Genomic DNA, 14087 nt, shown 5'->3' with positions numbered 1-14087 from the left:
AGTCTAAAAGCAACATCCCAATCTGATATATGTATATATAATATGTGCATATATATATATATATATATAACTACATATAATAACTGAACATTTAGCTAATGATATTATTATTATTATTATTTGTAACTACATCTCAAATAACTAAATCCATTTTAGTTTTCTTTGCTGTGCATGGTTGTATATCCTATTCAAAATATTTAACGAAATAATAAAAAAAAATACAAATTGTAATCTTTGGTTTTGGATCAGAATTAATACCATAGTTTTTTTCTCTTCTATTTAAAAAAATATATTCTTTTGTCCTTTTTCTTTATTTTAAAGCTGCATGCAAATCCAATTGTTCTATTACATATATCTACACTTGTATTAGATTTTTGGGTGTAGTATTTAGTACTGAGAATATAATAATATCAAACATATATAAGAAAATGATACACATATATTGCTGTTCTCCTTCCTATTATTATTGTTATAATTACTGTGGGATGTAGCAGGAGTATTCCTATTGCTAGTAGTAACAACAGTTATCACTATTGTTTGTTTATCGTTGATTTGATATAATTGTAGCCTGCAGACCTGGGCCCCTCCCAAACCCGGACTTGAATCCCGGCCATGGCTTACATCTCAGTCTCTATCTATGGCAGAGCTGATTATTGAGATATATAGATGCAACTGGGGTCTCGCCCTTTAATAAAATAAACAGAGTCTGTCCCTCAAAAAAATATATATATTTTTTTTTTTGTACAAATTAAATTTTATTTTTGGGAGGTAGTTATTAATCAGTAATGTTTTAAATACTCACATTTTAATATATATATATTAGGCAGTAAGACAAAATAAAAAGGCAATTTTATCTTGCAATTAATTTGCTTTTCTTAATCCAGATTTTACTGTGCACAATGTAGATGACACAGAATAGAGTCACTCACTTTATACTGGGGACACCGGTGATCGCAGGACATACAGATCAATGGTCTGAACTCACTCTTAATAATTTTCCAAGCAATTTCCGAAAAAGTATCAGGACTGGGAATACAAACTCTCTATATGGCAGTCATTGATGGGCAAAATAAAGGGGAATAAAATAGGGTAAAAAAAAGTGTCTTAATTGAGTAAAATAGCAAATATTGCAGAGGATTTTTTTAATATACTATTTAGCTCTTAGGAGTTTTTAAATAACTTTCTAAACAAGTAAATGAAAAAGAAAATAAGACACATTTCTCCTGAATTACTCTCTGAATATTATATATATTTATATATATATATATATATTCACACACATATATATATATATATATATATATATATATATATATATATATATACATTTCTTTGCTTTCTGTTCTGTCCAATAATTTTGGATTATTCTGCATATTTTGTTTCTTGGTGTCTACTTTGCATTCTTTTTTTTTACAATGCAATACATATAGTAGCATAAAGTCTAATCTAATCTATACAAGTTCTTTTTTTAAAAGATTCTTATAAATTCGTAGTATAAAGTTATTTTGTTTTGTGTTTTTCTTGTGAAGTTTCAATGCTATGATCTCTCCCTCTCTCTATATATACCTGGTTCTATTAGATATACATACACATTGCATATACACATTAATTACACAGATCCTTCCTGTTCTACATGATTGGAGTTATTGCAGTGAATATTGCAGCATCTTCTAGCATTACTATTAATATTAGTAGTAACAACATTTATTATTATTATTATTGTTTGTTTACCACGGATTTGATAAATTTGCAGCCTTCAACCTTGGCTTCTCCCCACCCCAGACTTGAATCCCGTCCGCTGCCTACCGTCTCAGTCTCCCCTCTGTCTATGGCAGAGCTGATGGCTGAGGCTTCAGTTTTAGATCTTCTGTCCATCTCGTCGATGACCCCATGCATCTCCCCCCCTGACAGACTGTGGAAAAGCATCTCTGGAGCGTGGAAAGAACACGTGTGGTGGGAATCTTTACAGATGCTGTTGTAGCTGCAACCTACTTCCATAAACAGGAGTCCTAAGCCATGCATTGACTGTCTCCCCTGTGGAGCAGACTGGTTCCTGGGATGGTTCTTTGCCGATGAAACCAAAAACCCACAGGTGTTAAAAGTCAATGTCCTAAGAAGGTGTCCTTCCTCAAAAATGTCATGTGATGATCCTGATAACTAGAAGGCTAACCTTGATGACATTGCTGCTGCTGCTGGTGGTGGTGGTGGAGGTGGAGGTGCTGGTGATCCTCAGGTGGCCTCTGGAGTTGAAGGACTTCTCAGTGTGGTCACAAGCACAACTGTCCTGTAGCTTTAAATACTATGAAGATCAGATGAAAAAGATGCAATTAGACATCTAGGCCTTACACAGTGCAGAAGGGACAGGATCCAATCGTCATTTGCTACATCTTTAACTCAGTCCTCGACCTTCAAAAAGGAGCAAGAAGTTTGTGCAAGGAAGAAATAAATTTCTTATTTATTGATCACAACTAAATTCCCCAAATCAACTTGAGAGTGGTGTGTGGGTCCTGTGGATCTTCCTGCAGGCAGGGCTGAGTATGAGTAATGGGGGAGGAGGGTCTTCTGCATGGACTTGGTGTAATCCCTTAAAGTGAGAAGCTCTCTTCTTTATTTCTGTTCTGCAGTCCTGTGTGCACTGAGCTCTGCACCTTTTCTACAGGGCCTGTGATGTCATCACAGGCCTCTTCCCTATTGGCTGCTGCCTGCCACTGGCTGCTTATTATAGATAGCACTGTGTGTATGGGGTGGGGGGCACAGCAGTTTGCATGCAGCAGAGGGTCTGTACAGCTCTCCCTTATAATATGCTAACCTGTGTCATAATCTTAGAGGGGACACATGGGCACTGCATCTTCTTTCAGCTTCATTTTTTTGGAAATCATCCATTGTTTCTAATAGCAAGCACTATAAGGACATTTTAACAGAGTGCACCAATATTTGCATAAAACTATATTTATAAATATAGCATTGCATTTAATAATACTACTACTAATAATAATGTTTAATAATTAATAATAAATCATAATATTTACTGTTATTAAACAATATATTGTTTTGTGCAACAAATTAAATCACATGCTTCATAAATATAAAGCTGAGTTATACTGGGTAAATGAAGTTATAATAGTACAATATACTCAATAATCCTTTTTTTTTTTTTTAAGTACCCCCTTGTCATGTCTTATAAAGTATCAATGTCTTTCACATTCACTATCTATGAGAATACATGAGGTCTCTCTTCTAATACAAAAGCATTTTGGAAATGTGGATGGAATTTAAAAATGCAAGGGGAAGAAAAAAAAAAAGGATGGGAGGAGGGGAGGATGAGAGGAGAGATTAACTCCTACATTACCACAGACTCCTTGCAAAATGTATGTAATAGTACGCAGTCTTTCCAGCAGCAAGAGGGTTAACAGAGATCAATTAGAAAAAAAAGGTTTGTTGATTAGAAAACCAAACATTTAGTCTAACAAATTCGGCGGTTCAGTCTTCAAATCCATCAGAGACATTGCACAGGGTGTATACTGTATATATATATATATATATATATATATATATATATATATACATATATATATATATATATATATATATATATATATATATATATATATCCTCCCCATCCACTTGGTGTATGAAATATTTAGTTATACATGAAATAGATCCAATGATACAACATAGCTGCTAACGAGCTACTGACACACTGCATCAGCACAGGCACAAGTGGACATGAAAGATAGCAATCCTCCGCTTTCAGTTAGAACATATAGATAGATGGATAGACATATAGATAGATAGATAGATAGATAGATAGATAGATAATAGATAGATAGATAGATAGGTAGATAGATAGATAGATAGATAATAGATAGATAGATAGATAGGTAGATAGATAGATAGATAGATAGGTAGATAGATAGATAGGTAGATAGATAATAGATAGATAGATAGATAGATAGATAGATAGATAGATAGATAGATGAATAGACAGACAGATAGATAGATAGATAATGGACAGATAGATAATGGACAGATAGATAGATAATAGATAGATAGACAGATTGATAGATAGATAGATGAATAGACAGACAGATAGATAGATAGATAGATAGATAGATAGATGAATAGACAGACATATAGATAGATAGATAATGGACAGATAGATAGATAATGGACAGATAGATAGATAATAGATAGACAGATTGATAGATAGATAGATGAATAGACAGATAGATAGATAGATAATAGACAGATAGATAGATAGATGAATAGACAGACAGATAGATAGATAGATAATGGACAGATAGATAGATAATAGATAGATAGATAGATAATAGATAGATGATAGATAGACGATAGATGAATAAAAAATAAATAATATAGATAGATTATAGAAGATAGATTGATCGATAGATAGATAATAGATAGATGATAGTTGGATATAAGATACATAATATAGAATCATAGAAAATAGATGATAGATAGATAAATAGATATATCTATTGATAATAGATAGATAATATATAAATAATTGATAACTAGATAGATAGATAGATGGATAGATAAAGATAAACTAGATAGATAGATGAGATCGATAGATATTATATAAATAATTGATAACTAGCTATATCTTGATATATATAGATAGATGGAAATATATAAAGTAGAGAGATGGATAGATAAAGATACATTAGATAGATAGTTATGGATAATGTGAAGTATAAATTAGAGTGATAATAGAAGTTATATTATATTATTATTGATAGTTTTTGCATTACTGTATCTTGTAATTCTGTTACTTACAAAACATTATAATGTCACTTCTCCGATTGAAACCAATAGAATATTATACATTTTACAAGCAGTATGAATCCATCCTTACACATACTGAGCCCCTTCTCTGCACACAGCCTAAGCATGCACATATATGTCTACTCTACAGTTAACCCCCTTGCTGCCAGGGACCCAAACACATCCTATGTGTGTCTGTGCATGTTGGATAGTGGGTGAAAGAGTGCTAGCGTATTATCCTGGGGAGATTTCCTTATAAAACACAAGGAACCTTTCAGAATTTGTAAGTAGCTGCCTAATCTGGCGCCTGTGGGATCTGCTCAGACCAACCCAATGCAGAGGAGTCTCCTGTACCAGAGCAGCAAAGACTATTTGTTCTGGCGGCTTTATGGGTTTTTTTTTTTTTTGCTCAAAAGGAAATAAATGTTTAACCTTTTTTTTTGTCAAAGGGGGATTAAAAAAACAAAACCAAAAAAAAAATCAGAAATATTGGAGTTAACTACATTTGGTGAACATTTTCTATTATGTATAAACTCAATTCCTTCAATATTAGGCAACAGTTAGCTAAGTAGTTTGTCGGAAAGTAACCAAATAATACACAATCTGCAGAAAAAGAAATAATGCGACATATTATGGTGATATCAAAATATGTGTAGAAACTGAATACAACCAAAAGTTTAAACCTGGCACAAGACGTGGGGCAATGGCCACAGATATTGGGCAGCAACTAATAACAAGCATGGGTTTCATGCAATTATAAGTTCGGATCTGTTTAGTAAATATATAAAGCTTACGCTTCTCATCTTTACACTGATTGGTTGCTTCCTAGCCTTTGTATAAATGGATGTTCCTGTTTCTAGGGTTACATCTAAAGATTGCTGACAAGCAGCATCCTAGGGTCCAGGGATGGTCCTGCAACCTCTTATTCTGCATTAAAATGACAGGTGAACAAACCACAAATGCTGAGAATCCCCAGCCAACGCCTGTATGCAGCAATCATCTATAGTATACCATCTGCTAGCTACTAGGAGCCCAGAGCCTGTACCAGCTCAGCCTAGCTAGTGTGACTAAAGCCCAACAAAGGGACCTTACACAAGGCACAAGGCTGGGAACCTGGTGCACAATCCATATCACAAGCTCAACCCTGTATGTGTCATGTTAATAGGATCATCTCTGCTGGGGTTGGCTGGACCATGGGATGGCACGGGTAAGTAAGGGGTTAAAGGCAGGAATCAGTGGGAAGAAGTGAGGAGGAGGATGTGATTGATCTGTCATATGTTTCCCAAGTCTCATACGGTCATTAAGACTTAATATATAGCACAGCATACAATAAAGCAGGAATTAAAACATGGTTGTAGCTGGAGGCAGCCTGCACATTGTCTGCTGTGGTGTTATGTCTTCATAGATCAGTCAGTGACATTGGGTAATTAATCATTTTACTCACATGGAAATGGGGCCTAATCCATTCATTGCCTGCACTGGTGTAACAAGCAGCAGATCACTCTCCCTCTCTACATCCAGGAGGGAGACAATGATGTATGTAGAGCTGATGGGATGTGGGGTAAGGACCTCATGCTTTGTGTTCATGATAACTGCATTGTTTATGCTCTGTGGATGTGTTCTTCACTTTCCAGGCACTGATGTGCAGCTAACACATGAGGCACTTTGCTTTTTGACAGCAAGATCAGATCTACAGTTCTTGTTGTCCCTGGAGGATACCTGTACATTTCTTCTGTAGAAAGAAGCTCTCATTCATATTACACCCAAAGACTGTGCATGCCATAAATAGGCACAGATAATATATCACAATGATATTAACTACATTTACAGAGGAAGGGACCACCGCTGGATTTATCACCAGTCTACCAGCTGTGGGATCCAGGTAACTGGGGTTACTGTAAAGTGGTGTGTTACATGTGGTTGGGTAAAGAACATGGATAGATAGATGGATAGATAGATAGATAGATAGATAGATAGATAGATGATTGATGGGTAGAAATATACAAGGATAGATAGATGATATGGAGGTTGATTTAATATAGATATATAGATGATATGGATGATTATTTAATATAGATAGATAAATAGATAATATATAGATAGATGATTGATAGATGCTATGGATGATTCGACAGATAGATAGATAGATAGATAGATAGATAGATGCTATGGATGATGATTAGATAGATAGATACTAGATAGGTGATTGATAGATAATAGATAGATTATATGGATGATGATTAGATAGATAGCTAATATATAGATAGATGATTGATAGATAGATAGATAGATAGATAGATGATTGATGGGTAGATAGATGATTAATGGGTAGATAGAAGGATAGATAGATGATATGGATGATGATTTAATATAGATATATATAGATAGATAATTGATAGATAGATGCTATGGATGATGATTAGATAGATAGATAGACCGATAGATAGATAATAGATAGATGATTGATAGATAGATAATAGATAGATAGATAATAGATAGATGATTGATAGATAGATAGATAATAGATAGATAATAGATAGATGATTGATAGATAATAGATAGATAGATAATAGATAGATGATTGATAGATAATAGATAGATAGATAGATAGATAGATAGATAGATAGATAGATAGATAGATAGATAGATGCTATGGATGATTAGATAAATAGTGGCCATGAAGCATAGACTGAATGCATGGATAAATAGATGGTTGGAAAAATGGAAGGATGGGTGTGTGGGTGGATTGGCAAGATGGATAGATGGATAGGAGGATCGATGGATGGGTAGATACATGAGTGATACATAGATAGATAGATAGATAGATAGATAGATAGATGCTGAGATGCTACAGATGCAGCAGGGCTGAGTCTGTCACTGTAATCGAACTGAGTGTGTCACTTAACACACATTATAGTAACATCACAAACTTTGCATAGGACACACTTTTAGTGAATAAATGAGTATAGATAGAGCAGAGATAAGGTCTAATATAACATATATAAAGCTGGTATATAGTGTGTATGTCAAATATACATATATATGTATGTATGTATTTATATAATCATAGTAATATTTTAAATCACATTGTATTGAGAAAAAAAAATGTAATTTTTAATCTGAATTATTTTATTTGCACCCAAGCCAAAGGATACTGATGACAACTGAGTGCAAAGGGTTAAGGACAAAATGAAAAGAGTTAAGTTTACATATTGTGATTTAAACTTTCAGAGTTTGCTTAATTAAGTACTGCATAGATAAATGAAAAATTCAGCTCAATATCTGAATTTCTTAGTCAGGTTGAATATGCTAATTAATAGTGAATTAGGATAGGTGGGCTATAAGCAGAAGGGTGCAACCCAAACTATTCACTTCTCAGTATGATATTATAACATACACTAGCTAAATACAGGGAAAACTAGTAATAAAGTTATACAAGAATAGAAAGATACTCAAATAAAATAATTAAAAGATTATAAATAGATAGAAAATAGGTATATGATTGATAGCTAGATATAGATAGATGATATATATATTTAATAGATAGAAGATAGATGATAGATAGATAATAGATAGACACATTACTAATGCACTGCATGAATGGTGGCTGGAGTTTACTAAATCAATCAATCTAGTCCCATCATAGTATCCCAATACATTTCCTGACATGGAGCTCTACAACAATTGATGAAGAATAGTTTGGGTTTTATACTTGTATTTAGGGGGAGGGGGTCCTGCTGCTGGAAATCTGTCTACAGTTGATTTTCTTTTAAGAGAAGTGTTGCTGAAAACCTTAAAACATCCGCATTCTTTATTACAACAGTATCCAATTACTGTGCAACCAAAGCAAGAGCTGCAAGTAGCCAGGGAAATAGGGGGTTAATTGCTAAAGCCCCACTTAACACATTTCATTCCTATCTCCCCCCCCCCCCCCAACCTTCCATTTTAGGTGTCCCACAAAATATCTTGCACACAGCAGCAGGCAAACCTCTATAGAAGGATCAGGAGTTGCAAATCACACTGACAATGGGAATAGCTGCTTAATGCTTTCACATTCCATCCATCTCACAACAGTCTGCATGTGCTGTGTAGTATTATCATTATTGGTATAGGAGTAATAGGTTCTGTTACAGAATATGATGTGTGATGTGCTGTACATTAACTACTGCAATAAATACACAATCCCTTTACTCATCCTGCCTGACCATCACTCAAGTCATCACATCAGCTCCTACAAGGAAAAAACTAGTAGGCTGGGGAAATTATACATATCTGACTATCCATCTATCCAACCATCATTAGCCATTTTATATTTACATTAAATATCCATCTATCAACCTCATATCTATCAACTTCATATCTATTTATCTATCTAATATCTATCTTATTTCTCTCTATATCTATTTATCTAGTATCTATCATTAACTACTTTCTTATATCCCTAGCTACATATATAACATATCTAGACAGAAACATATTTCATTCTATATACATTTTCTATCTATCTATCTGTCTATCTATCTATCTATCTATCTATCTATCTATCTATCTATCTATCTATCTATCTATCTATCTATCTGTCTATCTATCTATCTATCTATCTATCTATCTATCTATCTATCTATCTGTCTATCTATCTATCTATCTATCTATCTATCTATCTATCTATCTATCTATCTGTCTATCTATCTATCTATCTATCTATCTATCTATCTGTCTATCTATCTATCTATCTATCTATCTCTCTAATGTCTATCTATAAATTATATCTATTATCTATTTTTTTTAATTGCCTATTTAGTTAATTATTACTTAATTTAACAATATTACTAAATTTTCTAGCCATTCAAATAGAAAAAAAAAACAACAAAAAAAGAAATAACGTAAAAAAAAGAAAGGAAAAGAGAAAATATATAACAGGTAGAAAGATAGATAGATATGCTTTTCATATAAATTAAATGCAGGATCAGGCATATAGAGGGAAAGGTTACTTTAGGCTACTGATAGATTATCCCCCTCCCTATGAGGATAGAGGACTTTCCATGCTCTTGAACAGAACTAAATAATAGAAAGATAGGTATATCTATATGTTACAGTATAAGTTGCTGCTCGCAATCACTTAATTATTCTGAAACTCCTCTGCTCTCTCTCTCTCTATATATATATGTGTATGTATGTATATATATATATATATATATATATATATATGTATATGTATATATATATAATATACACTGGGACAATGCTTCATGTTCTGATTACTAATACTTTCATAGATATATCTTTGTCACTGAGGAATACACAGGAGATCTGTATATTGGACCATTACAGAAGTGACAGGACTAGTGTGATTTTTTGTGGCTCTATGTAGAGCAAATTAATACTTATATTACTATTAATAATTAGCAGATTTTATTGTACTAATATAATATTAGTTACTATTTTTTAATAGGTAAAAAAAAAATCATTAGCTAGGAAGAGTAAGTAGAGGTCCATTTACTCCATGGAGGCTCAGGTGTACTGTGTTACTATGAGCCAAACCCCCCTCTCCTTCCAAATCTGTTTTGTTTGTATCATGCTGGCACTAATTAGACAGGTATGTGTTTAATTACTTTGACTAGATCTGCATTATACAATGGCTGCACACCCTTCTGCCAGCAGCTTTAGGAATTATACAGGCATATTCTTGATTATTATGATGCAAATGCAGAAATCTACACCTCTGAATGTCAATCCCTTGCTATATGTATAGGGAAGGCTGCAATCCTCCCAGCATCTGCTGGATCACACAAGCCTCTTTTCTAAGAGAGACCATTTTCATATGATGATATTGTAATATGATCTGCAATGACAGAATGCATGACAGTTGTCCCACAATACATGGCAAGTCAGTCAAAGGACGGCAGCGACATTTGGATAATTAGCACCCATTGGGCAGTCAATCAGGCACAGAGGACAAGCTGAAAAAAAAAAAAAAACCCACAGAGGACTTGGAAACAAAAGGTGGCCAGCCTGCCCAGGATTAACTGCTCCAAAGCGATCTAAATGCTTTTGTATCCACTGCTCCCTGCGTCCTCCCAGGGATCCCACTGAGGCAGCACCAGGGTTAAACCTCCTTTCTTTCACCTCTTCTATGGAACTGCACAAAAGCTTATAGATATATCTATTTGTTCTAAGAGCATGGAAGTTGGTTTTTCCTGATCCCTGCAAATAATAAAAAGGTGAATCCTTTATTTCCAGTGCAATGTCATTATAAGTTTATCTGGCTCTATGTCATAAATTAGCAGAATTCTACTAAACACTCCAATAACAGGCTCTCAGGGAGGAATTAATACAGCACTGAGACTTTATCACCACACTCAATTCTTTTGCAACTAGCAGGACCTGGCAGCAACAACCATGCACAAAAGCTATGGTCCCTATGGACAGAAGGGGGTGAGGGATTGGGGGTGCTTTAAGACCAAATCATACTCCCTTGCCATCCCATGACATATAATGGAGGAGAAAGAAAGGAGCTCTTACCTTGCTGGTCCAAACAGTATGGGTAGAGTAGACCTGGATGCTCCTGTGTGCTGTTCTCTGGGTGGGGTATATTCTGCTATATGCATATGTACAGTAACACACAGAGAAGGGAGTGTGTGTGAGTCTCTATAAATCAGCCCTATTCTTTTCTGCATGGTACAGTCTGCACTACTGAGCACATCTTCACTTAGTTGGCATATATGCCTTGGCACATAAGGGGCTGACTATATAGAAAGATGCTGCTCAGCAAGAATCCCATGGTAATGATTATCATCATCAGCACCAGCTCTCCATAGCAAAGTCCCAGGTAGAGGCTTCTTAGTACAACTCAGGTCACCATCACTACTCTATCTATCTATCTATCTATCTATCTATCTATCTATCTATCTATCTATCTATCATCTATCTATCTATCTATCTATCTATCATCTATCTATCTATCTATCTATCTATCATCTATCTATCTATCTATCTATCTATCTATCTATCTATCTATCTATCTAATCTATCTAGCTATCTATATAAATCCCATATCTATTAATTAATTTACATCCAAATCTCTTCAGATGAAAAAGAAAATCTACATTTATAGAACACCAACTATTTATCTATTTATTAGAAAAAAAAGCCACAAAATCAATTAAAACCCCAGTGTCTCAAAGCACAATTGCCAGGTTAACCAAAAAGTTGGATTAAAAAAAAACATGGAATAATAAATGTATCATATACTGATATATATTCCCATACTATGAACCTCTTGTGACTGCTGAAGATCAGGGGAGCAGATTGAAGCCTTTACAATCATATATACTTTAGACAATTCTATGCATATATAATAATGTATTAAATAAATAGACATTCCCAAATCATATTTGTTATCTCATTCTTTGCTCACAAAAAATACAGCAGACATTTCTATGTATGAAGATGCAACAATTTATGAAGATATTGCAGCCTAATCATCCTCATGAGAGTGGACATTATAGTGATATTGTGAAATTATTTGCACGATTCTTCTTTTTTTAATATTAGGAAATATTTTGAAATACCGTAATAATAAAAAATATGGAAACAATATTACCAGAAGAGAAACACACAATGTTCAGTAAACGAAATACTGTAAACTTGAGTGTCTTGTAGACATTTTACAGATGTTGAGCTATATACATCTACATACACACAAGACATCACTCATATGTGTTATAAGTTATTACAGTTCATACAATAAATGGATGTAATTTATATAATGTTGTCTTTTTTATTTAAAAGTGCAAGCACCAAAAATTCAAGGAATGTGATACGGATATATGCAAAGATAGGCAGACAGATAGATAGATAGATAGATAGATAGATGTATATGGAAAGACAAATAGATATATATAAATAGATAGATAGACAACATATATGGATAGATAAATATATATATATATATATATATATATAGATGTATATAGATAGACAGATATATAGATATGTAGATAGATAAAAGAAATGTATATAGAATGTAGATAGATAGATGTAACTAATGAATAGATTAAATAGTTAGATAGATCCAAAAAATAGAGTCAGTACTCCAAAGTAAAAAAAATCGAAGAGTTATTTATTGGCCCATAGTAAAAATGGCAATGTATAGTTCCAAGTGAGGAACTTTCCCACGCTTGAGAAATTTCCTCACTTGGAATGATACGTTGCCATTTTTACCATGGGCCAATAAATAATTCTTCAATTTTTTTGACTTTGGAGTGCTGTTCTATTTTTTGGATTTGGTTTGGTTTTGCCTGGGAGGATTTGCACCCATCATTTCTTTGCACCTTTTTTTCTTTAGATAGATAGATACAGTAGATAGATGATAGATAATAGATAGATGGATAGATAGATACATAGCTATGGGATAGCTAGATAGATAGATAATAGATAGATAGATGTAGGATAGATAGATAGATATGGGATAGATAGATAATAGATACAGTTATATGAAAAAGTTTGGGCACCCCTATTAATCTTAAGCTTAATGTTTTATAAAAATTGGTGTTTTTGCAACAGCTATTTCAGTTTGATATATGTAATAACTGTTGGACACAGTAATGTTTCTGCCTTGAAATGAGGTTTATTGTACTAACAGAAAATGTGCAATCTGCATTCAAACAAAATTTGACAGGTGCATAAGTATGGGCACCTCACCAGAAAAGTGACATTAATACTTAGTAGATCCTCCTTTTGCAAAAATAACAGCCTCTAGTCGCTTCCTGTAGCTTTTAATGAGTTCCTGGATCCTGGATGAAGGTATTTTTGACCATTCCTCTTTACAAAACAATTCCAGTTCAGTTAAGTTTGATGGTCGCCGAGCATGGACAGCCCTCTTCAAATGATCCCACAGATGTTCAATGATATTCAGGTCTGGGGACTGGGATGGCCATTCCAGAACATTGTAATTGTTCCTCTGCATGAATGCCTGAGTAGATTTGGAGCGGTGTTTTGGATCATGGTCTTGCTGAAAGATCCATCCCCTGCGTAACTTCAACTTTGTCACTGATTCTTGAACATTATTGTCAAGAATCTGCTGATACTGAGTGGAATCCATGCGTCCTTCGACTTTAACAAGATTCCCGGTGCCAGCATTGGCCACACAGCCCCAAAGCACGATGGAACCTCCACCAAATTTTACTGTGGGTAGCAAGTGTTTTTCTTGGAATGCTGTGTTTTTTTGCCGCCATGCATAATGCCTTTTTGTATGACCAAACAACTCAATCTTGGTTTCATCAGTCCACAGGACCTTC

At 34.0% G+C, this 14087-nt stretch overlaps 1 protein-coding gene across 6 annotated transcripts in view; it reads right to left on the bottom strand.

Moving 5' to 3' along the window:
- The window catches only part of LHX2 (LIM homeobox 2), a 43212-nt gene extending 31698 nt beyond the window's left edge, over positions 1–11514 (bottom strand). The window contains exons 1-2 of one of the 6 annotated variants that reach the window (XM_073639761.1): positions 11311–11514; positions 1732–2299 (exon numbers count right to left, since the gene is read on the bottom strand). In XM_073639761.1, the coding sequence (XP_073495862.1) occupies positions 1732–2022 (291 nt within the window). In that variant the 5' untranslated portion in view covers positions 2023–2299; positions 11311–11514. Of the gene's footprint in view, positions 1–1731; positions 2659–11310 lie in introns of those variants that run through there. The other 5 variants (XM_073639764.1, XM_073639760.1, XM_073639762.1 and 2 more) reach the window with 5 other exon arrangements.
- Between the last annotated feature and the right edge of the window lie 2573 nt (positions 11515–14087).

The sequence above is a fragment of the Phyllobates terribilis genome, unplaced genomic scaffold (genome assembly GCF_046119375.1).
Source record: "Phyllobates terribilis strain yellow unplaced genomic scaffold, ASM4611937v1 Scaffold_7__3_contigs__length_470593459, whole genome shotgun sequence".
Lineage (NCBI taxonomy): Eukaryota > Metazoa > Chordata > Amphibia > Anura > Dendrobatidae > Phyllobates > Phyllobates terribilis.
This window is presented reverse-complemented; position numbering and strand designations above follow the sequence as displayed.